Consider the following 26,917-nt stretch of genomic DNA (forward strand, 5'->3'; position numbering starts at 1 on the left):
CTGACCTCCACTGATCCACTCCTTGTTTATTAGTGGTATATACATCAATTTGAAATCCAGAAAAATGCATAAATATTGTAAACGACCCCAAGTCGCCACACAACAACAAATCCTTGAGGCTGAGGTTGCTATATTATTCGCCTGAAAGTTCACCAAAGTTGAACTCCACGTGAATCCTTAAATGCTAATTTGCTTCGCAACCGGAAACCATTCTTTTTTTTTTGCCCCTTCGCTCGCATAGAATAGAAGTGAACGGGAGGCAAATGTTAATTTTGTGCATGTGTCACCGCGCCTTAATTCAGAGGCATGAACTGCAACGTGTGATGCCACATGAGCTTGAACAACCTGAACCGAAAATTCAGATGAGGAGTCACGTGGGACCGCCTACCAAAACGGTTGCCTAGCACATCGCAACTGAGCCAGCTGGATGATGCTGAAAGCTGCAGGGATGACTGATCCAAACTCAGTGGTTCCAGTTATCAGATCAAAATACTCTCACAGAACTTCAAGCGATGTTAAAAAAAGCAATGCCAGAGATTGTCAGAAATTATCAGAGAACTGCAGGAGGATGTTTCCTCAGTGAAACCCCCTCACCCCCCCCCTCCCCGTTCTCCGCCGCTGTAGTTTCAGCTGGGAGATCAGCTGTTCTAATTTCCTTCAAACTCGTCAGAAACAAAATAAAACTCACCAAAACTGTCTTGGTTAGTCTTTTCAACAATCACACACAAAAACTGTGGTTTGGTCAAAAATAAACCCTCATTTCACCAAGTTAGATGTTAAAATATGCTGACTCTACATGCTGTTTCCCCCCTACTGTCTCCTTTTCTGCCTGCAGAGCAGTGGATGAGTAACTCTGGTTCTTCAGAGGCAGACCATTATAATGGCAAAATAAAATGACAATCGCCAAAAAAAACAAAAAAACAGTAATATACTCAGCCATTTGCCGATATATTTATCCAATCGCCCAACCCTAGCTAGTCTGTAGGATTACAGGGAGAGGAGATGATGGTGGCATCATCAATGTGTACCAAAAACATAAAATGTCACAGAATGATGCATGTTTTTGGGATACGGTATAAATATAGTACACACAGCATTTGTTGCTTTATAAAATGTTTAACTATGTTGTATGTATGGAGCTGTAATGTATGCAAAAACATACAGATTTACAGTATCTATTCATCAACGCTTTTCTCCTCTGTCTATCTACAATACCCATTTATCATATATATATTTATCGTCACGGACTGTGAGCCCTCATTTGCAACCGAATAGGTTTGTCCCACCCGTTTGATAGCGACCCTGGTCCGTGCCATTCACATCAAAGTCGACCCTGGTCCGACCCACCTCTCTACCTGGGTCACAGCTAAGCCCTTGTACACTTTTACAAATTATTATGAATAATAAATTAATTAATTAATGTTTATTTCTGATATATGACTAGAACAACTTGACACACAGTGCTGAGCAGCATCTCAAATTAATCTTCAGGTTCCCAGCTTTCAGATGATGTACACCACTTCTATGTGACATCTACTGTTGACCTGCTATCTCCACCTACAGACCCCCGGTCACCCCCTAAAATGACAAAAACAGGTCTATTGTGGCTCTCAGAGGGTTAAACAATTTAAAAACAACATCATCATGACTGGAAAGAGAGTGGCCACCTGCTGTGACACAGCCACTCAGTCCTTCTTTCTCTGTAGGAATCTTGTGTTTGTCAGTGACTGAGTCACAGTTCTCAGTTTGTGTTTCATCCTGTTACTCATGCTATTTTCACCACTTCTCCTTTTCCAGTGATGACCAGTTGGAGGATTCAGACAGTGATGACCATTCCCGATCAGAGTCAGTAACAGGTATGAACGCTTGCATTTTCACTGATTGTCATTTCTCTGGGCTGGTGGTGCCCCTGTTGTTCAGATTTGGATGAGCCATATCTGAAGCCATTAGGCCTCACTGAAATAGTGTTTTTCCATCAGTGGTGTCAGGTTCTAGACGTGAAAAACCTCAGACCTCTTCTCTATCTTCTGTTCCAGGCCAACAGTCCCAGTGGGAGAGCATGGATGTTAGCCTAGGGGTCACGTCGCTGAGTGTGCTCCAGCAGCCAGAGAAGCTCCAGTGGGAGGTGGTGGCCAGTGTGCTGGAGGACACGGTCAAGGACCTGGAGGAATTGGGTGCCAACCCTTCACTAAACCAAGCCAAGGCTCACAGCCAGGCCAAAGCAAAGGACAAGGTCCCTGACAACCACAACATTCCCTTCCCCTGCCTGCTGGCAGGAGGTCTGCTCAGCTACCGCTCAGCATCCAGCACCCCCATGGTTGTACCCCCACCCACAGCCCCAGCTACAACACGGAGGACCACAGATGGTCCCCTTAGGACTTTGGGCCCAGAGCCCTTCCACCCTGGGCCTCTACAGGACCAGGGCCTCATGGAGATAGAGACCTGCAACCCCCAGACTGCAGCCCAGGAGCAGGGCTTCTCTAACCTAGTAGGGTCCCAACCACCAAGCCCCTCTACTCTGCCGGCTGTGCGCAGAACTATACCTGTGCTGTTGCTGTACAGTATCAGAGAGGTGGACGACAAGTCCTCAGGGCAGGTGTTTGCTCAAATGAACAACCTAATGAGCAAGGGGCTCCATGAGGAGGGCTTCACTGTTCCACAGATTATAGAGATGGAGTTTGACACGCACGAGCAGCTTCTCCTTCAGGATCCTCCCATCACTTACATTCAGCAGTTTGCTGACGCAGCAGCTAACCTGGCAGGGTTAGACGGGCACATGGACAAATGGAGCACACTGGCTGCAGCAACTGCCTCCACCCCACCTCGACCTGGAGCACTGGTGCAGTGCTTGAGGCTGCCCAAACAGCTGGCAGAGGAGAATCTTTACGTGGACTCTGTCACACCCTGCTGGGATGGTGTGCACCTTCTGATCGGCCTGCAGCCATGTAGTGCTGAATCTCTGAGCGCTACGAACCAAGTGGAGGCTCTCAACAATCTCAACCGCCTGCACTCTGCCCTCTGCAGCCAGCGCAAAGGAGACCCCCTACACTCAGTGGCCAACGGGATGGAAGGCCACCACTCAGGGGGGTCACCGCCTCAGACACCCCTCATTCTGCCCCCAGGAGACCAGCAGCAGCAGCATAGGTCCCCAAGTTGCGGGAGTGGAGGCTATCTTGCACTCTACAAGCTCAACTACTCAACCCGAATTGTCACCTTAGATGAGGAACCCATCAAGGTGCAGCAGATCTGGGACCCTTGTGATGCCATCACCTCTCTTATATTGCTTCCTCCAGATGTGCTTGATAGCAGGGAGGATGACAATGAAGAGGCTCCTGAGGAAACTCGCCCCTCCGGGTCAAAACATGGCTCATCTCGGTTTGGAATGGGCCCGGCAGGCCCCGCTAGCTCTGGAACTGGGACTGCATGTGGAACAGCCACAAACTGCAGCAGCGCAACTGTCACCGGCCCCTCCACCTCTGCCTCGAGCCACAAAGATGGCAAACGGTTAGAGGTGACAGGCCTGGGCCACCTGGTGGTGACCACGCAGGGAGGGTACATTATGATACTGGACCTGTCCACGTTGGAGGTCCTGGCCAAGGTGGAGCCACCTAAGAAGGAGGGGCCAACAGACGAGACGGACCCCTTTGTCTCAGTTACCTATTGCTCTGGGACTGAACGCCTTTGTGCCTGTACCAAAGGTTAGTGTTTCCTTCCCGAATCTGTTTTGCTGCAGACAGCAGCACATTGTCGACCACTGGGATGGGCTGGCTATATTTATTTTTGAGCGGTTATGCATGCCGGTCTACTTTGGAGGACAGAACCTGCCAGAATAAAAAAATAATAATAACATTAAATATATGACTCGATAAATAAATATATATGCCATTGACTGTACCGAAAAGATATATTAGAAATAAATGTAGGCATTAATTATTTGATAAAATATGACATTGATATTTTGTTTTTTTAATTTGTTACTTTATTTATTTACCTTTGTATCAATTCCCCATCAATCTACTTTTCCCATTTTTTATTTTTATTAACTGTTAAATTGTATTATTTATTTTTAATTTATACTTAAATTTATTTGTTATATTATTGATTTCTTTATTTCTTTATTTATGCATGATTTCCCTTTGCATTTCTTCCCCTATTTATTCCCCCAGAGTTATTTATTTCTCTATTTTTTTCTTCATACATTTACTTATGCATTTCTGCTTCATTATGCAAACGAGGGGGCTGTAATTAAATGTGTATCATGGGGTCAACTTTTCACCTATTGGTTGATCAACTTCCGATTGCATAGATCGACTATATGCTAGCTAGTCAGCTAATGCTGTCTGCTTATCAACTCCAGTCTTCATTCCTGGCTCCATACAGCAGGTCGTCGGCCTGCCGCTGCTCCGCCCGCCGCTGCCTCAGATCTTTGGTCTTCCATTCTCTGCCCATTACAGATCAACCAACTGTCAGCTGAACTGTTTTGCGAACCCATCACCGATATCCTCCCCGAGGTTGAGCTCGTTCAGAGTGGGAACCTCTAGGCTGATGCCGCCGAGCCCATTCTCTCCATCATAGGATTTGGCGTCATACAGAGCACGTAGCGGTCCGGCGTGTGCCACTGATCGGGGCTTGAGCGGAGTTTCCAATGTCAGGGGGCCGTTGTCGCTGAGAGGCACGGTGCATTTCTGGGGTTAAACTAGTATGCTAGCTACGTTAGCTAACCTTCATGTTCACAGGATTATGCCCGGTGGCAGGCAAAAATTGCACGGTGAAAGCAAGGTTAATCTAAATACAACATTATAGGACATGTTGAGATCCTATCCAAGATCGCGTTGCAAGTGGCAGCCTCAGTGGTGCACTCTCTGGAGCTTTTTCTGTTTTTGTTTGTTTGTTCTGTTTTCTGCTCTCCCTCTCTGGTTACATACACCAGGGAGGAACTTTGAACATCCGACAAGTAACTTCTCAAACTTTCATCGTTTTTCATCCAACCGGAAATGTTTGAAGAGCTCTTAGTTGTAGCGCTCGTTAAACTGCGACAGCGGGGATTTCGAACTGCGCTTCTGTCAATACATCTGGCGAACATCTGCTCTGTGGCCAACAAGATGGACGAGCTTCTGCTTCCCAACAGAGCAAACACAAACTTTTGCAGATCCACTCCCCTGTGTTTCGTTGAAACCTGGCTTGGTGAGCACATCCCAGACACTTCATTCCATCTGCCAAGCTTTCAACTCCTCAGAGTGGACCGCTTTATCTGCTTTTACATAAACAAAGGTTGGTATACAGATATCATCAGGAACGCCTTGAGGGAATTTCTTCAAATTTGACACAAATGTCCACTTGGACTCAAGGATGAATTTATTAGATTTTGGTGGTCCGAGTTCAGTGTCACTGTCACCTCATGTCTGTCCCGTTCTCGTGACCGCGATACCCCAGAATCGCCTTGAGGGAATTTCTTTAAATGTGGCATCGCTGAGTGAGAGACACTGTGTGGGGAAAAAGAAAAAGTCCTGGCCTCATCTGAGGCTCCAAGCCTCATTTTTTAGTTTTTGGCCCTGACGGTTGCCTGTGTGACTGGGCAGTGAACCGTTGTTTCTACACATTCTGACTAGTGAGTGTGTGTTTGTTGTGTGAGAACACGTCCCGGCTCCACATGGAACTTTGGGCTCATTATGTTCGATGCTAAGTCATGATGACAACAACTTTTGAGGGAAGACAATGGTGTGTTAGTGTGTGTGTTTGGTGGACTTCCTGTGCGGCTTTCACTGGCACAAAGCTGAGCATGTCCAATTTCCTTTTCCGTGTCATTAGAGGTCGGTGTCACAGTCCAATAATACGGCACCCCCCCCCACTTGGAGAAATCAGGTCCTCCGTTGTTTCTTGCCCCTCAACGCCGAAGTGGAGTGTTGCTAAGGCAGTCGAAAAGGACGTCTGTTCCATCCTCTCTTCCCATTGTTAGACGGAGGAGCAGCTGACTCTGAAGCCTGGGGCGTCCTGCTCTGAGACCGCTGAGCGAGAGGGACCGGGGTCTTGGCAAGGCTCACGCCTTGGAGAGCGAGCCCTACGAGGCATGATGTTTCGCAGGGCGAGCGACTCCTTCTGCTTGTCACTCTAACTTGTGGGTTATTGAGTCAACAACAAACCCGAGGTCTTAACCAGCGCGTTGAGTAGCCCTTTCTTCTCCTCCTCTGACATTTGTATCAGATTCAGCCACAAATGCCAGTGAGTGACCACTGAAAAACCCCATCATATGTCCCACACTTGGACTCATGAATTTGATTTTGGTGGTCAAAGGTCAAAGTCACTGTGACCTCACTCCCATCCCATTCTTGTGATATCTAAGGAATGCCTTTAGCAAATTTCTTCTTCAAATTTTCCACGGATGTCCACTTGGACTCAATGATGAACTGGTTCAATCTTGCTGGTCAAAGGTCAATGTCACTGTGACCTCACAACCGTCCCAATCTCTTGAACGCGATATCTCAGGTACACCTCGAGGGAATTTTTTCAAAGTTGGCACAAACATTCACTTGGTCAAGGATGAGCTGGTTAGATTTTGGTGGTCAAAAGGGCTAGGTCAATCTGAGCTCACATCCGCTTCATTCCCATGATGTCTCAGGAACGCCTTGAGGGAATTTCATTAAATCTGGCACAAACATTAACTTGGAGTCAAGGATGACCTGATTGGAATTTGGTGGTCAAAGGTCACTGTGACAATGATCCATTCAAATGGACAAAAACTAATAACTAACTGACCGATGAATTTAACCAGGCCGATATATTGGACGATATTAGCTCATTGCAAATTCATGGGTATCTGCGCACATGTCAGCCTATAAATGAATTTTTTTTTTTTTAAAATGACAGTTTGAAACTGTAATTATTCTATAGTTTGTCCACCAGAGAGTAGTGACAAGTTTATTTTTCAGCTTTTAAATGTTCTTCCCATTTCATTTCCGTCACAAATCTTTAAAATTATTTTTTATAAATAAATTGGGAAACTTTATCAAAAAAGTTTATATATGTTATGGGTTGTTAAGAATTATTACATTATCAATTTAAAGGTGCATTTTGTTGGATGCACAATTAAACCATCAAATCACTATCGATGTCCTTTACTATGTTTATTGGTTCGTAGTTATGAAGATGTCAAACGGATCTTGTTTTTACTCATTCAACATGTACTGCAATGTCAATTGGTCATTTGGATTTCATTTTTTTTTTTTTTTAAGTATAACAAAATCCTTTTACTTGGATCAGAAAGTTTAATGTCCAGCCGTGCTGTAGGATATATGTTTTATATATTTAAAGCAAATCAGTTGATATAACTCACTGTATCCATATATTGTAGTGGTTCAGCGCTTGCAGGTAGGTGAGCTGATATACTGTAAAGATAAATAGAATTGAAAGAATTTGTCTGTATTCATTTTGTTTCTTCCCTCCTGAAGGTGGAGAACTTCATTTCCTTCAAATTGGAGGTGTGTGTGACGATCTAGATGATGGAGACATGTTTATTGACGGCCCCCTTTGTAAAGGGACTGAACTGCTGCTTGAGGGGGCCAAGCCCTCTTCTAACCCCTCTAGCCCTGGGATCACAGGTAAAACTCACACCGACACTGGGTTTGGTATTTCAGACGCACATGGTCTGATGGTAAACCAGACACATTTCAATGTTCAATTCTTTGGCCTCTCTGTGATGCTGTTAATCTGATTCCCCACAATTGTCCCCCAACTTTGTGCAGGAGTGGACCTCCTGGTGGACCAGCCACTGACCACAGAGAGCCTGATGTCATTAGTGGAGCTGACGCGCTTCGAGACGTTGACCCCCCGCTTCTCTGCCACAGTGCCGCCGTGCTGGGTGGAGGTGCAGCAAGAGCAGCAGCAGCGACGCCACCCGCAGCATCTTCACCAGCAGCACCATGGAGATGCAGCCCAACACACCCGGACATGGAAGCTTCAGAGTGATAGGTAGCTCTAACTTTATTGGTATTTTCAGGCAAAAAGAATGGGTGGCGATTTTCAAAGGGGTCTCTTGACCTCTGACCCTCAAGATATGTGAATGAAAATGGGTTCTATGGGTACCCACGAGTCTCCCCTTTACGGACATGCCCACAATCACATGCAGTTTTGGGCAAAAACCATGCGGTTCTATCTATCTCCCCCTAAAGATCCCCCTGCACACCCTAGAACATGACAAAAACAGGTCTATGTGGGTCTGGAAGATGCCATTAGGAGCACCGGAGGACACAGAGGCACATGATTTTTTTGTTTATGACATGATGTACTACTGTCAGGATATAGTGACCGTTTTATGAAAATACCTGTTATTAATCATATTCGCTCTATTTCTACCCACTACTGCTTTAATACGTTTTCTAAATTTTTTTGGATCCAGACTCCTAAATATTTAATAAAGGGGGTGTCCCATTTGAAGTAAAATCTCTTTTGCAGGTAAACATTAGGGTAGCTAACCTTAAAAACTTGTATAAATGGCTGATGGAGAGCCTTGGACAGGCTCCTCCTCTAATGACTCCTCTACAATGCTTTAGTTGAATGTCCTGAGTAGTTGGTGACCCGTGTTGTCTTTTGCAGCTCCAGCTGGGACGAGCATGTGTTTGAACTGGTGCTGCCCAAGGCCTGCATGGTGGGCCATGTGGACTTCAAGTTTGTCCTGAATGCCAACATCGTCAACATTCCTCAAATCCAGGTCACTTTACTGAAGAACAAAGCACCCGGGCTGTGCAAAGTCAGCGGTGAGGCCACTGCTTTGAAATGTATTCTTTTAGAAAGCTTTTGATAACTGTACGCTGTACACACATACATCCAAGTTAGTAGATTGTTCTTTGCAACTGCGATGTTTTGATCAGGGATTTGTTTTTTTTGGTGTTTCAAGATGTTATTTTTGTCTTTCCTATATTAGCAAAAATAAATTGGGGCGTTTTGAATATGGAACCACTATCTTTGTCTAAATCTTGCCTCTCATGTCTAACAGAGACAGCGGTGGACAAACAGATCTCCTTCCCCCTTTCCAACGTCCTCCATGCTAATGGGGAAAGGAACGGCCGGCCTCTGTTGCATGACTTCGCAGAGGACATCCAGTTCATGGACATAGAAGACACATCAGGTAAGAGAGAATATACAGCAATTGGGTTCATGCGGGCAGAGGTTTAGCGGGCTCCATAGCGCCCCCCTAATGTGTGGAAGACCTTAGTTTTGACATAATTGCTCTGATATTCATGAAAGGTTGTTGTTCAACATTCTGAAACTCTTAAATATGTGTTATCCACCCTGACTAAAGTGTTTCATGTGTTTGCTGTAGGCTCCCTGCTGTGTCCATTCCTAGAGGACCACAAGGAGGACATCCTGTGTGGTCCAGTGTGGCTGGCCAGTGGGCTGGACCTCTCTGGCCATGCGGGCATGCTCAGCCTCACCAGCCCTAAGCTGGTCAAAGGTAACAACAGCCACATCTGTGAAGTCACTCACTGATCCTTGACCTGATCACAAGCTGACACTTTAAGTTTTTTTATGCTCAAGAAAATGATATTAAGAATGAAGTTGTGAGTGTGTCGATGTTTCTGAGTTGTCTTGTTGCTCCCTCCGCTTACAGGCATGGCAGGTGGCAAGTACCGCTCCTTCCTGGTTCACATCAAAGCAGTGAGTGACAGGGGCATGGAGGAGAGCCCCAGGCCTGTGGTGAGAATGCCCAGCGCCAAGCCCCAGGGCACCAAAACCCACTCACTGTCCACCCTGCTGCAACGGGCTCAGGCCTCCAAGGTACTAATTCACAGCTTCTAGTCTTTTTTTAAAGATGGTTTATATTTTTTTCACTTCTGTTTTAAAACAATACCTATATGAACATTGAGACAGTTTTTCCATGCTGTAATTTCCTCCTCTTGAGTTTCCAATGGAAGTGCTGGGGGACAAAATCCACAGTCCTAGTGGATAATATATACTGAAGTTTATCTTAAGTATGAGGCGTCAATAGTCTGAGTTAGTTTAATCAAGTGAGTAAGTTGTCTGTTGAATGCACGCGTCCAGACTTAGTTGTACCCAGTCTAGCGATCACCGTGGTTTTGATTGGCAACAGTCATCATCACACAGAGCGTACCAGATCCACTCCTTCTGTTCTCACCTTTGACAATAAAAGCCCTAGACGTAGGCTATACACTGCGTAACTGTTAACCGGAGGCAAATTCACTCAGCATTTCGCTAAAAGGAAATAGCTTACGAATAGTTTAGGCTATAAATCAATTTACGTCAAACAGACTGCCAGACACTACTCTGGGTCAGTATGATCCCAGTCGTTGGTCCTCTGTCTGCGTGAATCTATTTGAACCTTTTATTGAAAAAAGTGTTGCAACTGTCGCAAATTTGCATCGCTGCCAGTACGAATAGTTTTGATGCAAAATGTGTTGTTTATTCGTCATGTCCCCGGTGTATAAAGGCCTTTAGTCTTTTTATATTTTCCCAGACAGTGTTACCAACACAAAGCAGGAAGTCTGTCCTAAAATGACAGTAACTTTGAAGATACTCACTTGATTTGACTAACTCAGACTGCTGAAGCCACATATTGACTTCAGATAGACTTAACTTATTTTTAACGTAATGTATTTTTGCGCAGAACGCGGTCTGTGGGTTTTGTCCTGCATCGCAGGAACGGTATGAACAGGAGGGGCGATTACAGCAAACGAATAACGTTTCAATGTGCACATGGATACCTGGGTATTGTTTTAGGCTAGACTTGAAAAATTGTGAACCTTTCCTTTAAGCAGTTTCCCTCTGCACAGCAAAGGAAACAAAATTGTACACCTTTAATCAGATACATTTCAAACCGTCAAAAATATCCAAAGTCATACTTGTCATAATAGCATTGTTAAATGAACTGTGTTATCAGTAATGAGTGCCTTCAGGTAAAGCCATTAAACAAAATGGATGATTAGTCCCCCATTGACATGCAATCACATTCATTTATTTGTTTATTTTGTGTGTGTGTGTGTGTGTGTGTGTGTGTGTGTGTGTGTGTGTGTGTGTGTAGGAGAAGGTCTCTGCAGTGAAAAGCGAGAGCACAACACCCCTGAAGAAAGTAGAAAACCTGCGAGGCTGTGACCTCCTGCAGGAAGTTTCAATCACAATCAGAAGGTTTAAGAAGACGTCAATGCCCAAAGAAAGGTCAGATCACTGTTGAGGGATGGGACATCAGGTTCTATCTACACTGTCAAAATATTGTCATAATCAGGGTCTGAAATCACCTTTCTTTACTTCCTGCCACTGTGGCAGACAAGTAGTTTTTTTTTGTCTGCCACTCAAAGGTTTTATCTGCCACCTTTTAAATTTCTGCGCTAAATGAAGGAATAACATTTTAGATCTGATGTCATTCAATGTTCGATATATTTTACATAAAAAACATTATATACATGGTAAATTACAGTGTTCGAATTACACCGCGGCATGATTATGATTATTTAAGTATTTGCTTTGATTAAAAAAAGTCTTGGTAAGTTGTTAGGAAGTTAAACATGTCATAATTCCCTCTCTTTTATCTATTTCATATCGCTGTGAAAACATCTCCTTTAAAACAACTGGATTTATTCAAGTTTCTCGCCTAAACTTAATTTTATGAGATTACATTTGAACACATCATGATAACGTTGTAATTTACCTTCGCCCAATAGTCATTTTGCTGAGCAGACTGTGCACGTCTCATAATAATAACTCGATGGCCCCTCCGTTAACATTAGTAGCTCTGCCCACCGGCTGCTAACAGCTAACGTTACGAGCACTCCTCCTGCTGATTTCAACACAGACTTATCGTTCAGTGTCGCATTATCAGGGAAAAAATAGGGTTTGCCTGGTCAGACCCTGGTCATACTGAACACTAAACACTGCAGCACTAAAACAAAGTGTTAATAGTAACACACATTCAATCAGATGACAGTGTCTCCGTGGCTCACTTTTGTTTCTACTGTACATATTGCAGAAGTTGACTTTGAACCTGACTGTGTTTTTTGTTCTTCTGTGCTTTTCAGGGTCCAACGCTGTGCTATGCTGCAGTTCCCAGACTTCCATGAGAAGCTGTTGGACGCATTGTGTAGGCGGACAGAGGGCAGCCTGGCCACTGAGCACGCCCAAAGTCTCATCCTAGACATCTTGTGCTGGCTGGCCGGGGTTTTCTCCAACGGACCCTGCAGGTAGAACTAAAGCTCCAGCACAACAAATAAGACCGCATCATTTCTAGGACATCTGGGTCACACAGTACTTCCAATTTGACATTTTACAGGCAAGTAATATATCCTGTGGCTTCTTTTTAGTATAAGAGAAGGAAAGGAGGGCCTGCTGGCGAAAACCCGGACGCGGTTAACGGATATCGTGCGGATGTGTTTCTTCGAGGCTGGCCGGAGCATAGCCCACAAATGTGCTCGCTTTCTTGCACTTTGTATTAGGTAAGAAGCATGGCTGATTTCATTGATGATGCTTTTTTTCCACTACAGGAACTTAAGTAGCATAAATGCCTTAATACTGGCACCAAAATATGTGATGTAAACACATTAATTGGTACACAGATGAAGTGAAAAGAAAAGAAAAAGCAGAACCCATGATAAAAGCTTCACCTTATGTTAAGGATTGTTAAGTTCCTGTAGTCGAAAAGGCCTGTATGATGAAGTAGTTGTTCTTTCTCGATCACTTGTGCATTTTGAGTTTACATGGCAATAATAATGAACATGATGTATTTCTCACTGTAGCAATGGGAAAGGGGACCCAAGTCAACAGGGTTTTGGCGTGAGTCTTCTGAAGGCTATGCTAGACAATATGCCTTATTTGCCTGCAGCAGCAACAGGTGGTAAGTAACCAAACAACAACACAGAACAACACACAGTCGTGTCTAGATGGTTACCTTAGATTTGCAAAAACGTGCCACGAAAACTCTCGCAAGACTCGCTGCCCGACGACCTATCCTTAACCTTATCCATTTGAGGTCAATTCCTAACCTCAACTGTCTCGCGAGAGTTTCGCAAATCTAGGGTAACCATCTAGACACGCCCACACCCCAGTACTCATTGTATCACCTGTCCCTTTCCTGTCTGGTTTCAGGCTCAGTGTTCTGGTACTTCGTGTTGCTGAACTATGTAAAGGAGGAGGACCTTGCGGGCTGCAGCACCGCCTGCGCCTCCCTGCTCACCACAATCTCTCGACAGCTGCAGGAACGCCTCACCCCGCTGGAGGCACTGCTACAGACCAGGTACTTCTCCAAATATTCAGTTCAAGAGTGGCTTTACAGCCTCTGCAGGCTAGTGATGCACAAATACCATTTGATTCTGTTGCTTAAAGGAGCTCAGAGATTGGGAGCATTTCTATTGCCTCTCAACGGCTCTCAGCATGGCGGACGGCGAGCCGGTGGTTCAAAGCTAAAGGTGCTAACAGCACAACAGTGCAAACAAAGTGCTGACAGAGATAAGTGTTTACCTGAGGGGGAACCGGAGGGTGGGGGCTACGGTTCCGCGTCAACACCATCGTTCTGGACGGCGTTATCAGCTGTAACCGCCGTATAAGAGCAGTGCAGAGGGGCGGCTGCGAGCTAGACAGTAGAGCACGAACGTGCACTAATAGCACGCACGGCCGGCTCGGCTTTGTCAACAAAGCACGGAGGGAGAGTGACTTCATTCTCTGCTCAGGTAGACATTACTCCTCTATATCTTTACATAGTCAATAGTTGTTTGCTGCTATATTAATGCTCTGGATCGAATTTAGAACCTCTATTAGTAGATAAAAGTAGTTCCAACTATTGCCGAAGTGATGCTCATTTTAACGGCTTGGTATTCTCATTAGCAGTGTCCTTACTTTGATGTTTCTACCTAAACACAAGCGTCTCCCCTCCGACCCCTTCCTGTCCTCTTCCTTCCAGGTATGGCCTGTACAGCTCTCCTTTTGATCCGGTGCTCTTTGACCTGGAGGTCAGCGGTTCCTCCTGTAAGAATGCCTTCAACAGCAGCATTGGAGTCCAGTCAGATGAGATCGACCTCTCTGACATTCTGTCAGGTATTAGCTGTGCACTGATTCACATCATGTCACCACCATGTTATACTGCTGCCTTTTGTAACCTGCTCACTGTGGACTGAAGTTTAAGATACATCAGACTGTCACTGAGTGCAAACAATGTGACACTCGATATGATAATGAGATTACTTTAAAAAGATTTGAACTTGTCCAATATATGTTGGCTATTTAATATCAGGGGATCATGTGTAAAGATGACTCCAGTTCCTACACAGTTAACCTGATATGGATGTAAACACCCTTCAATTAATCCTCTAAGTTAACACTTTAATTATTTTACCGGGACGGATTAATCGTATTTAGTTTATTTGCAAGCATACTATAAATGTAAGACAGTTTTCAACCAAGGTGTAGCTAATTTAGTGATGTACTGTATGTATGTTATGTCACAGTTTGCTGGACATAATTTAGCACTGCAAAAAAAACAACAATATGTTTTTATTTCCCTGCTATGTAATTGTGAAATGGCAAAAAAGTTGATTGTTTTTAAATGAGACCGTGAAGCTCAGACGTTGCTTGTTTTTGTGCGGTGTTGTGTGTCCCGCAGGGAACGGAAAAGTGAGCAGCTGTGCAGCAGCAGAAGGCAGCTTCACAGCATTGACGGGACTCCTGGAGGTGGAGCCTTTGCACTTTACTTGCATCTCTACTAGTGATGGCACGCGGGTGGAACGAGATGACGCCAGCATGTTCACTGGTAAACGGAGACTTTTCTTTCATTTCACTTGTATTTGGCTCCTAAACCGGTGGTTGCCTGAACCCTCTGCTCTTTAACCCCAGTGAGTACATTTGGCGTGACGCCTGCGGTGGGCGGCCTGTCGACAGGAACAGTTGGTGAAGCCTCCACAGCTCTGAGCTCTGCGGCCCAGGTGGCGCTCCAATCGCTGTCCCATGCCATGGTGTCTGCGGAGCAGCAGCTGCAGGTCTTGCAGGAGAAACAGCAGCAGCTGCTGAAGCTCCAGCAGCAGGTGAGAGACCACGACACACACACACACACACACACACACACACACACACAGGATTACACTTTACTGTTTGGAGGCATGGAAGCATTAGTAGCCCAGTTATTGGCTTTTGACACTGCACTTAGCCCCAGGCTAAATGAGCTGTTAGCCTGTGGCCAAGAAAGCTTTCACATTGGCGCAATCCTAGCACATTCCAAAGTGGTCTGGCCTTGCTCCGGAGCAGGGTCAGTCTAGAGTTTGCAGGGTTATACCCTGAAAATTGACTAAAGACGGGGCTAAATGTTGACAGTGTGAAACGGGGCTAAAGTGTAGAATGTGAACAGTAGTCATGTGTCACAACTAACATTTAACCCAGGGCTAATAGAAGAGCAGTGTGAATCGTAGAGCCCTGGGCTTAGGTTAACACTGGGTTAACAATGTGTGTGTGAAAAGGGGCTAAATTATCCCAGGGCTAAGGATAGCCTTAGCATTAATGACAACTAACATAACGTGTTGTCATTGTCATGGGTTTTGAATTTAATTCCGCTTGTCTCTGCCCAATTTGGGGACAAGAGAATTTATGTTGAAAGATGTCCAGGCTGAAAGAAGAAACAAAAGTAAAGATGTAGCAGTAGATATCTCAGAATCTGGCAGACATGGTGATAGAACATGGAGCCAGTGCAGGGGGAAAACAAAACAAGATTATAGAAAAAAAAAAAAGGATCACAATGGACAGAGTGGAGAAAACTAAAAACCTTATGAGGTGGTTTGACTTGTCCCTGGATTCAGTATAAATGAAAGAGAAAATCAACAACAAACACAATGACCTAGTTGATTTGGCTTTGGCCCTTTTAATAACATGTATCCAAAACATCTGTGGTTGTAAAATAAGGCCTTTTGGCTTCATGAAGTTCAGGTATCAGAGGGCCCAGGTGACATTACGTTAAGTTCCTGCAGTGGGAAAGGGCTAATAGTGTAGCATGAGAACAATATCTACTATGTCATAATGTCTATCATATCAATCCTAATGAGATTTACTTGATACCGTGTAAGAAAGCCCTTATTTTGCCATTTAGTAGTGACTTTGGTGGTTGTAGTAGTGCTTTTGTTTTTACCCCCACTAATTGAGCTACCCCCCAAAAACGTATGAAATATACTCAGCAGTAGTGCACACCTCTTCCTAACATAAAGTGACCGAGCGAACTCTGACGAACGGAGCGCGAAAAATTGTCCGGATATACTACGAGCATTTTCGCTCTGTAATACATAGTGAAAGTGATATTGATTAACTGTCAGTTACTCTCAGCGTTGATTTTTTTATCAATGAAAATAGGTTGGCGGTGCGCAAAACTTTGCATAAATAGAGCCAGGGTGAGCGTTTAAACAAACAAGTGACATGTCGCTTTGCCTGATCGTTGATGCACGGAGCAGGTTAGGACATCCTCATTGGGAAAAACTGAAACAATCTGATGCTCACCATGCAGGTTGAGTCAAACTGACACATTTCATCACAAACTGGCTTATATATGACTCCGGGAGTATCCAGTTGTAGAATGTCTGTACGTTATTATGCTGTTATAATACCAGTCAAGTGTTAGTAATACTCCCTTTGTCTGTGCTGGGAACAGAAGGCCAAGCTTGAAGCCAAGCTGCATCAGACCACCTCTGCAGCAGCAGCCACTGCCTCCGGTGTGGGGCCCATCCACAACTCTGTGCCTTCCAACCCCTCCTCTGGTCCGGGCTTCTTCATTCACCCCTCCGACGTCATCCCCCCGACACCTAAAACCACGCCCCTCTTCATGACCCCTCCTCTCACGCCGCCCAACGAGGCGGTGTCGGCGGCCTTTAGCGCTGAGCTGGCTCACCTGTTCCCCGGCTCCATGATGGACCCCGGGCCTGTCAACCTGGCCGCACACAAGAACGCACAGAAAGCTAAATCGGTGAGTTAATGACCGCTGGCTCTGCTCTCATACAGGGATGGATATCAAACCAAAAACTGTCAATACCAAATGTCTGGTCAGATTCATTCTCTTCTTAGCCGTTATAGGACTGTTTGATTCAGACAACGTATAACATTTAAGAACTTGGGCTTCTTTTATTAAATGGAAAGATGGGTGTATTAGGGGCTTGGAAATATAAACGTTAACACCCACTGCAACAGAAACATTTCCTCTTTAAGAATATGCAAAACTTAAATATCCTGCTGGTAGGATGTATCGCTTGACAATGTACTAACAGCCGTCATATAACAGAGGCAGTCCTTAAGGATTGGGACATCCAGGGTCGACTGTGGCTCAGAGGTAGAGCGTGTCGTCCCACTAATCGGAAGATCGGCGGTTTGATCCCCTGTTCCAAGTGTTCTTGTGCAAGATACTGAACCCCAAATTGCTCCTGAAGGCTGAGCCATCGGTGTGTGACAAGTATTTAGATTAGATCCTGATGGGCAGGTTGGCACCTTGCATTGCAGCTTTGAGTGCTCGGAAGACTAGAAAGGCACTATGTGAATGCAAGTGCCAACCTGCCCATCAGGATCTAATCCAAATACTCATTCACACAGATGTTTTAGCCTTCAGGAGCAGTTTTGGCTTAAGTGTCTCACTCAAGGACACTTCAACATGTGGACGGGAGGAGGCGGGGATCTAACCGTTGACCTTCCGATTGGTGGACGACCCTCACTACCTCTAAGCCACAGCCACCAATAAAGACCGTGTATAGCACAAACACAGAGTGCAAGTGCTTACAGCCAACACCAGTGACTTGACTTATCTGCTGGAACACACAGCAAGGCACTTAAAGACTATCTGCCTAAGACCATTAAATCAATCAGTTAACACATCAGGCATTTTTTTATATCAAAAATGTTTACTTTTGTGTAGTTTATTTATGGAAATAGATTTTCTGTTTACAGCTTGAACAATTCTGTCATTTCTCATGTTCTGACTCTAATACCAGCATAAAGCCTTAATTGTGGAATAATGGTTTCTTTTTGCTGCAGAGCTCCATGGGCAGTGGTCTGGCTCTGGCCATTTCCCAGGCGTCTCACTTCCTGCAGCCTCCTCCACACCAGTCCATCATCATAGAGCGGATGCACTCTGGTAATGCATATAGCAATATTACATATTTACCACCTAAGTGATGCTGGAAAATATGTATTTATTTAGACATGTACATACTGAAAACCATGTTTAAAACAGGTTTAAGGTACAAGTTATCCATTAGGAAATATAAAGTATGAAAACTTCATTAAGAAAATCTTGAATAACAAAGTGAACTTTTTTGAACTGTTTCCCCTCTCCTTTCTTCCTAGGAGCTCGTCGCTTTGTCACACTGGACTTTGGCCGTCCCGTCCTGCTGACTGACGCTCTGATCCCGACCTGTGGCGACCTGGCGTCTCTGTCCATAGACATCTGGACACTGGGTGAGGAGGTGGACGGTCGCAGGCTGGTGGTGGCCACCGACATCAGCACCCACTCCCTCATTCTGCACGACCTGCTGCCACCGCCTGTCTGCAGGTTCATGAAGGTCTGTTTTGCTTCGGATAGTTGCAGGATGGCCGGCCTGATGTTTTGAGTTTTTCGTGCTTTTGTCGGTTTACCATAATGACACGTTCTCCTCCTTTGCTTCCCACAAATCGTAGATAACCGTGATTGGGCGCTATGGCAGCACCAATGCTCGGGCAAAGATCCCGATGGGCTTCTACTATGGCCACACTTACATCCTGCCGTGGGAGAGCGAGCTTAAGTTGATGCACGATCCTCTGCGGGGAGAGAGTGAGGCGGCCAATCAGCCAGATGTGGATCAGCACTTGACCATGATGGTGGCACTGCAGGAGGACATCCAGTGCAGGTAAGACCGGAAGTACATCAGCATTTCCAGTTTGTCAGGTTCCACTGACTTTGCCTTTAACTGGCCCAAAATCTGTTCATTAGATTGGTCTTTTTCTCGAGCATTAGTGAATAAATAAATGTCATCATCTGAGACATCTTTTGGGGTTTTATTTTATACGTGTTTTGGATTGTCTTATTATCAAAAGCTGCATCTATAAGCACCAGGAGTATTCTGTCAGAACAATGCATGTATTGTACTTTGCAGTGATCAGAAGCAACTTTGTGTGTATGCATTTGTGAAAACTCATTGAAGGCATTTTTCTTATCAACTCAATCCCACGTAAAGACCAAAACCAAGAATGGTTAAGCCCCAAGCCCGTAGGTTCCTACTGAAGACATGCTTCTTCAAAAACACCTCCCTAATATGAAATTGAATTAGTAATTTCCAGCAAATGTTACTCAAACAGGAAGAGAGAGTGCATTTGTTGGGGACTATTTTCTGTGGTGTATTAATTCCCATTATCCTGTTCTTGTTTACCAGATACAATCTAGCTTGCCATCGGCTGGAGACCCTCCTGCAGAACATTGACCTGCCACCTCTCAACAGCGCTAACAATGCCCAGTACTTCTTACGAAAGCCAGACAAGGTGGTGGAAGAGGACCAGCGCGTTTTCTCAGCCTACCAGGACTGCATCCAGCTGCAGTTGCAACTCAACCTGGCTCACCACGCCGTCCAGCGGTTGCGTGTATCACTTGGTGCCAGCCGCAAGTCGCTCCCCACAGCCGGGGCGCCGAAGACCCAGGAGCTGGTCCACAACTCGTCCACAGAGCAGCTGAGGACCATCATCCGCTACCTTCTGGACACACTGCTCAGCCTGTTGCACTCCAACAACGGTGAGCAGGGTCTGCTGGACCATGAACTGTTATATTTTGGAGATGATAGGGTTACAAATGCCAGGATCTTTCCCCCTGAATTAGGGGTGTCGCAATATGCTGGTACTGGCGTTAATCTTGTTATTTAATAATTGAAATATTGATATTGTGTTAATAATACACATATTATAATTTAGCACCCTCTAAACATAGCTTGATTTTGTTATACTAAGCAGCACAATGTGCAAGACAAGGAGTGGTTGTCTACATCTATACCTGTATATAAATGCTTAATATTGTTGATTCACACTTCATTCATATATTTTTTTTTCAGGCCACTCTGTGCCCTCGGTGCTCCAGAGTACCTTCCATGCCCAGGCCTGTGAGGAGCTCTTCAAACACCTTTGCATCAGTGGGACGCCTAAGATCCGTCTTCACGCCGGCCTGCTGTTGGTTCAGCTCTGTGGAGGTGAGCGTTGGTGGGGCCAGTTCCTCTCCAACGTCCTGCAGGAGCTCTACAACTCTGAACAGCTGCTCATCTTCCCTCAGGACAGGTAGGAGCCATCCGTTTTCATACAGTTACCACAATTTCTTTTCAGATTTGTTTTAAAATCAAGTGAATACAGCCTGCACAAAAATGCACACCCTGGTGTGGACTTTTCTGCTCAGTCAGTGATAAAACCGATTATTGAAGGGATAGTTTGGGTGTTTTTAAGTGGTCTTGTATGAGGTACTTATCCATAGTAGGTGTATTACCTATAGTAGATGACGGTCGGTGTGCCCCCAGCTTGGAGAAACAGACAGGAGTACCGACACCGGACCAAAGCAATACAGTGCTGTGGATGGGGACGGAAGAAAAACTTATTTTAGCCACCTAAAAGAAAGGCTTACCTCAAAAAATGTATATCTATTTAAGTGTATTTAGAGTATTTTCAGCGCTCTATCTTGCCATCTGACTACCCTTTCCTTCTCCCTTCCGACGGGGGAACTGAAAGTGAAACTAATCTATGCTCAATATTATATACATATAAACTGTATAGTGTACACTTAAACGGATATACATTTTTTGAGTTGAGCCTTTCACCCAAGTTCACTGCTTATCTAAGTTTATGGACACTAGTAACTGCAGTATTTTCCATATTGTTTGATCCCAGGGTGTTCATGCTCCTGTCCTGCATTGGCCAAAGATCCTTGAGTAACAGTGGTGTGTTGGAGGGCCTCCTGAACCTCCTGGACAGCCTGCTGTCTCCACTGCAGCCGCCACAAGCTGCTGCCCAGCGCAGGACTGAAGGTAAAGCAGCCGTCACCGGGGCAGCGTTACAGACGCATAGCACAGTTTTCCAGATGTGTGGCGCCTCAAGTTTGTAAAGTTGATGATATTTTCTGGAGCAGAAATTACAGAGTTATATGTGATTGTGAATCTGTGCATATATAAATGTGTGTGTGTGTGTGTGTTTTCCAGGTGTTTTGGATATCCCCATGGTCAGCTGGGTCGTGATGTTGGTTTCCAGACTGTTAGACTACGTAGCCAGTATAGAAGATGAATCCTCAGGTGGGAAAAAGCATCTTGGAGGGAAGGAGCGAGAGAGATCTTTTACAGGTATATGAACTGCACAATCGTCCTCCACATCTGATGAAGTCACCTTTTGTCTGAGACCTACAATTTACATTTTTTTTGGAAGAAGAAGAAGTAAAATTCAAAGAAAAGAAAAGAAATGCATCATTCATCAGGACTCAATTATGTCATTGACAAATTGTCAATCACTGTTTTATATCTTATGCTGCCCAGATCTCTCTCAGGTTGTATGTTGAAATTTGTACAATTACAATATTCCATTGATCTTTGAATAATAATTTTTTCTTACAGAAGAGTAGGCTGGTTGAAAACCTATTGTAAGCTGGGTCTGAAACTAGCACCCACCACCCACCAAATGCGGGTAAATTGTTGGCAGTGGTGGGTGAAATCATCCGGACACCCGCCACTTCGGCAGACAGGGAAAATGCTAGTGATGGGAATAGAGAACCTTAGTTGTCCGCTTTCTCGGCATCTCATGCCTCCGTGACTTATCGATTCCTCTTATTGATGCTCCGACAGTTACGCTGCACAATGACGCGTACGCACGCTATATCATGTTTCGGTTTGTTTGATACCGGAGCCACGGCGGAGAGAAAAAGAAAAGCGCTCAAAAGCATGACGCTACTAAACCTGAGGGGACGCACCCTATTTTCTCTGATAATGCGACACTGTGAACAACAAATCCGTGCTGAAATCAACAGGAGGAGAGTTAGTAACGTTACCCGTTAGCAGCCGGTGGGCAGCACAGTCCTGACTGGCTAAATAGCGGAGCTACTAACGTTAAAAGAGGTGCCATTCAGTTATTATTATGAGACGTTCAAAGTCTGCTCAGCAAAATGACCGGTGGGTGAAGGTAAATTAAGATGTGTTCAAATGTAATCTCCTAAAATTGAATTTTTGGGGAAAACTTGAAAGGAGATGTTTTCACATCAATATAAAACAGATATTAGAGAGGGAATTATGATCTGTTTAACTTCCTAACAACTTGCCTAGATTTTTTTTTAATTAAAGCAAATTAATCATTTCAATTGTGTTTTTATGCAAATTACCACTATAGATGACAGTAACAAAGTACAGTACTGTATACATTACCCTCCCTCCCACTGAAAAATAGGGCCACGGTGTAATTTGAACACTAATTTACCGTGTATGTAATGTTTTTCATGTAAAATATATGAAACATTGAATGACATCAGATTTTAAAATGTTATTTCTTCATTTAGCGCAGAGATTTCAAAAGTGGCAGATAAAATTTCTGAGTGGCAGACAAAAAAAAAAGTACTTGTCTGCCACAGTGGCAGGAAGTGAAGTGAAAGTTAATTTCAGACATCTCATTTCAGTGCTTACACTTCAACTATTTATTAATTTCTTTCATCCATCTGGCCTTTCCTGTTTGTCAACAAACTCCTTAAATGCCTACACTTCTTCAGCTGCTTCCAGCAACTGTGGCATTTAATCCAGTGAACTGACGAGTGTTGTCGTCGGTCTGTCCTTCAGGTATTCAGTGGAGCTTCATCAATAACAGCCTTCAGTCTCAGAACTCCAGCAGGTCAGCTAAAGGCAGCAGCAGCCTGGATCGACTCTACTCGCGCAAGATCCGCAAGCAGCTCGTCCACCACAAGCAGGTAAATGTGTCTCAATCCAACACACCTTCAAACCCAGACTCACAAATGTGTTCAGATACAGTGTTGATATATATGAACATGTGCATACAAGGTAAAAAGTTCAATATTAGAAGCCCCAGGAAAATGTTTTTCTCATCAATTGTTTGACTCATTTGCCCCTTCTCATGAAGCGGCAGCATGAAATGGGTTGTCTAGAACGAATGCGTTTTCAGTGCTTATATTTATCATGCCCTTTTTATTGTAGCAGTTAAATCTATTGAAAGCAAAACAGAAAGCTTTGGTTGAGCAGATCGAGAAGGAGAAGATCCAAAGCAACAAAGGCTCCTCCTACAAACTGCTGGTGGAACAGGCCAAGCTCAAACAAGCCACATCCAAGGTGAGCACTTCATCATACACTGCTTGCACTTACAGTGTTCTGTATGTTCTTCTCCATGTTTTGTGAGTTGAATGTCAACACAGTTTTAAAAGTATGAAGGCAATTATGCAAATTAGATTCTTAAAGATTGTTTGTTTTTAGTTTTGGCCACCGTTTAATTTGTCTATTACGATGGGATTTTACCGACCAGGCTGTGGAGAGGTGAAATTAGGCAAATCCTATTGACATAGCGTTCCATGAGGGTAAACAACAAGAGCGGTGAGACGCATCACAATATCAGAACCACTTATTTGGAGTGGAAACGAAGTGGAATAGTAAATATCACAGATATTTTTAGAATAACAATGGATCCCATCACTTTGTATAATGTCAAGGTGTCACTCATAGTGAAGAACTGAATCATCAGTCTCCTCTATAGAGCCTTTCAGCTAATTGTTTTGGTTTTACGGTCCCAAACAATGCTGTTGCGGTTTACTCTCACTGCTCTCATTAACCTTCATTATAGCTCACTGCACACCTCCTGTTAGGCAGCAACAGTTAGTGACTAGCATAGTGGAGCCTTTTGCAGCTAAGGAGACAGATATTTTTCTCAGGAGTTGTTGGAGACCAAAACCAGAGCTAAAAGAGAGAGAATATTGGACTTACATTCATCAGGTGGACGCAAACACGACTCCATATAAATTAAAATGTATTACCCAGACTGCCTGTCTGTGGTAAATGGTAAATAGACTTGCACTTATATAGCGCTTTTCTTGTCTTCCGTCCACTCAAAGCGCTTTACACTACATGTCAGCATTCACCCATTCACACACATTCATACACTGATGGCAGAGGCTGCCATGCAAAGGTGCCAACCTGCCCCACCAGGATCTGATCTAAATACTCATTCACAGCAGTGGGCAGAAAAGTGAAGCCATTGCGGAAATGCCTTAAACTTTCCTTCTACAACTCCTCTGGTTGCTAAAAGAAGTCTGATTGTATAGAAGTCTGAGAAAATGAGCCTACTTCTCACTTGATTTTTGTAAACATGAGTTTAATGGTCTCGATCGCTAGTTTCAAGTCCTCTTCAATACAGCATGATGTTCATTTAGTAAATTATGTTCTTTCAAATTTAACCCTTTCACAGTGTGTTTTTAGTTCATGGAAGTTAATATTAACATTTTGGTCGCCTAAAAAAAAAGTCTTATTCAGCGCTCGGTTGTACTTAGCTCCACCCTCTGGTGTCACTTCAAATCCAAGATGGCGACGGTCAAAATGCTGAACTCGAGGCTTCAAAAACCGTAGTCCACAAACTAATGAGTGACGTCACGGTGACTACGTGCACTTCTCATGTACAGTCTATGATTGACATTCAAATCGTGGGTTTCAGCATCTTGCCCAGGCACGCAATAGACGTGCGGACTGGATGAGCCGGGGATTGAACTGCCGACTTTCTGATTAGTGGGCAACCCGCTCTACATCTGAGCCACAGCCGCCCCATAATAGACTTTCATTAGATTTTACAGACCTACTTGTTAGTTTAATTTTGATCTACCATGGCTCACTAAAGTAAGGTACTGTAGCGGACTCTAAGGACATAATTCAACATAATCGGTGGTTCAACACGAGCAGCTTTGTTGTGTTTTTTCATGTGTTGTTTTTCCTTCACACTGACACAGTGACGTTGGTCCCTTAGAAGCGTCAGTGTGTTTCCACGGTAACGCAGTTTCAGTTAGCTGAGTGACGTCTTTTACGGCTGTTTTTTAGTGTTAGTATAGTATCGTATAGTCAAAGACAGAAGTTGTTCGTCTCTACTTTCCTGCAACTTCTACAGTGCAATGGTAACAATGCAAAGGATAGCTACTGCCATTTTGGGTCTGTTAAAGGAACCCTTTTGGGAAATATATTTATGTGCTTTCATCCACGAGTGTGATGAGAAGATCAGTACCGCTGTCGTGTCTGTGCGTTAATGGAGCAACAACAGCTGGGTGTCTTCCACTCTATGCTGAGATAAGTTAATCTACTGGGGCTGCTGCTTTGATGCTGACGTTCCTCTAATACAGTACATGAATGTCTCATAATTGCATGTTTGCCCCGCCTCTCTCTTTCAGCACTTTAAAGACCTGATCCGTCTGCGGCGGACGGCCGAATGGCCCCGCTCCTCGTTGGACACCGAGTCCACGACAACCAAAGAAGCCCCAGAAGTAGAACCTCTGCCCTTCACGCTGTCCCATGAGCGCTGCATCTCCGTGGTGCAGAAGCTGGCCCTTTTCCTCCTCTCCATGGACTTCACCTGCCATGCCGACCTGCTGCTCTTCGTATGCAAGGTATCAATCTGAAACACTGGTGTACGGGCTCGTTAAATTCAGTAATCTGCATGTACCCATAATAACTACTTTTTACCCCCAACAGGTCCTCGCTAGGATAGCCAACGCCACAAGACCCACAATCCATTTGTGCGAGGTGGTGTCCGAGCAGCAGCTCGAGCGTCTGCTGCTCCTCCTCGTGGGGACCGACTTTAACCGGGGGGACATCTCCTGGGGGGGCGCCTGGGCACAGTATTCCCTCACTTGTATGCTACAGGACATCTTAGCAGGTATATTTTCTTTGGCGTCACCGTCTCTGTTGTGACTCGATAAACAGTTGGTGTGTTTGTATGTCTGAGGTTTTTGAATGACTAGTGTTTGATGAAAAATATTTAGTCATCTGACACAAATTGTTGTTAGAGTTTCAGTCTGGCTGTAGAGCAGCATAAACTACTGAATTTCTCTCATTCATCTTTTTGAGGGTTAGACAAAAGCTCTATGTATGTATGTATGTGTGTGTGTGTGTGTGTGTGTTGATGTAGTTTTGGTTTTTATTAGCCATGCTAGCGTTGAGAGGATAACAATGTCAGTCCACCACTTTCCAAACTGAATATCTCAACAGTCACAGGATGCATTGCCGTGGCATTTTATACACATATTCAAGTCCACTTAGAGGATAAATTTGAATGATTTTTGGTGATCCCCTGACTTCTCCTCTAGCGCCACAGTGAGGTTCACATTCTTAGTTTTTACAGAAATATCTCAGCAACTATTGCCTTGAAATGTAGTACACACATTCCTGGTCCCCTGCGAATGAACTGTATCAACTCGTGATCCTTTTCTACGGACTTTATCTAGAGTCGTCATCAGTTCAAATACTATAAATACCTGATAAGCATCAACATGTTAGCATCGTCATTTTGAGCATGTAAGCAGCACTGTTCTGCCTAAAGCTGCCTTCCCATGATAAGACAATTGCTCTTCACTCACCACGAGGCAAAGCGCAGAGCAGAGTATGTCATCAGACAAGTGCGCAAGGAACGCCAGTCACTGTTTCTAGGCAACAACAACGACGGTTGCAGCTGTTATGTCTATTGGTTGGGCTTTGAAAGGTCAGCGGCAAACTGGGTAAAAGTTGAAACAATTTGAACTTTGAGCTCAATGGCAGTTTCGAGCTGTGGGAAAGTTTTGTTTTTTGATTTTTGATCAGCAACTCTAACGCTGATCATGTGTGGGCGACTTAAGTACATTCTCACGTACAGATACAATCTGTCAGGATTTTACAAAACGCTTCAGCATATTAATTTCATGATCTGATCATTATGATATGATAACAATCATTAAAAGTATACTCCGTGTGGGAAG

At 44.4% G+C, this 26,917-nt stretch overlaps 1 protein-coding gene across 6 annotated transcripts in view; it reads left to right on the forward strand.

Moving 5' to 3' along the window:
* birc6 (baculoviral IAP repeat containing 6) overlaps nt 1-26,917 on the forward strand; it is a 99,058-nt gene that overhangs the window by 16,157 nt on the left and 55,984 nt on the right. For 3 of the 6 annotated variants that reach the window (XM_074645666.1, XM_074645671.1, XM_074645672.1), the window contains exons 9-36: nt 1,798-1,856; nt 2,037-3,698; nt 7,446-7,595; nt 7,740-7,965; nt 8,590-8,750; nt 8,990-9,121; nt 9,317-9,448; nt 9,605-9,771; nt 11,033-11,166; nt 12,024-12,185; nt 12,306-12,437; nt 12,738-12,835; nt 13,087-13,234; nt 13,898-14,031; nt 14,597-14,743; nt 14,827-15,014; nt 16,619-16,930; nt 17,986-18,085; nt 18,298-18,512; nt 18,628-18,836; nt 19,359-19,711; nt 20,025-20,244; nt 20,845-20,981; nt 21,153-21,290; nt 22,764-22,891; nt 23,136-23,267; nt 25,358-25,573; nt 25,659-25,842. In XM_074645666.1, the coding sequence (XP_074501767.1) occupies nt 1,798-1,856; nt 2,037-3,698; nt 7,446-7,595; nt 7,740-7,965; nt 8,590-8,750; nt 8,990-9,121; nt 9,317-9,448; nt 9,605-9,771; nt 11,033-11,166; nt 12,024-12,185; nt 12,306-12,437; nt 12,738-12,835; nt 13,087-13,234; nt 13,898-14,031; nt 14,597-14,743; nt 14,827-15,014; nt 16,619-16,930; nt 17,986-18,085; nt 18,298-18,512; nt 18,628-18,836; nt 19,359-19,711; nt 20,025-20,244; nt 20,845-20,981; nt 21,153-21,290; nt 22,764-22,891; nt 23,136-23,267; nt 25,358-25,573; nt 25,659-25,842 (6,176 nt within the window). The remainder of the gene's footprint in view (nt 1-1,797; nt 1,857-2,036; nt 3,699-7,445; nt 7,596-7,739; nt 7,966-8,589; nt 8,751-8,989; nt 9,122-9,316; nt 9,449-9,604; nt 9,772-11,032; nt 11,167-12,023; nt 12,186-12,305; nt 12,438-12,737; nt 12,836-13,086; nt 13,235-13,897; nt 14,032-14,596; nt 14,744-14,826; nt 15,015-16,618; nt 16,931-17,985; nt 18,086-18,297; nt 18,513-18,627; nt 18,837-19,358; nt 19,712-20,024; nt 20,245-20,844; nt 20,982-21,152; nt 21,291-22,763; nt 22,892-23,135; nt 23,268-25,357; nt 25,574-25,658; nt 25,843-26,917) is intronic. The other 3 variants (XM_074645667.1, XM_074645669.1, XM_074645670.1) reach the window with 3 other exon arrangements.

The sequence above is a fragment of the Sebastes fasciatus genome, chromosome 9 (assembly GCF_043250625.1).
Source record: "Sebastes fasciatus isolate fSebFas1 chromosome 9, fSebFas1.pri, whole genome shotgun sequence".
Classification (NCBI taxonomy): domain Eukaryota; kingdom Metazoa; phylum Chordata; class Actinopteri; order Perciformes; family Sebastidae; genus Sebastes; species Sebastes fasciatus.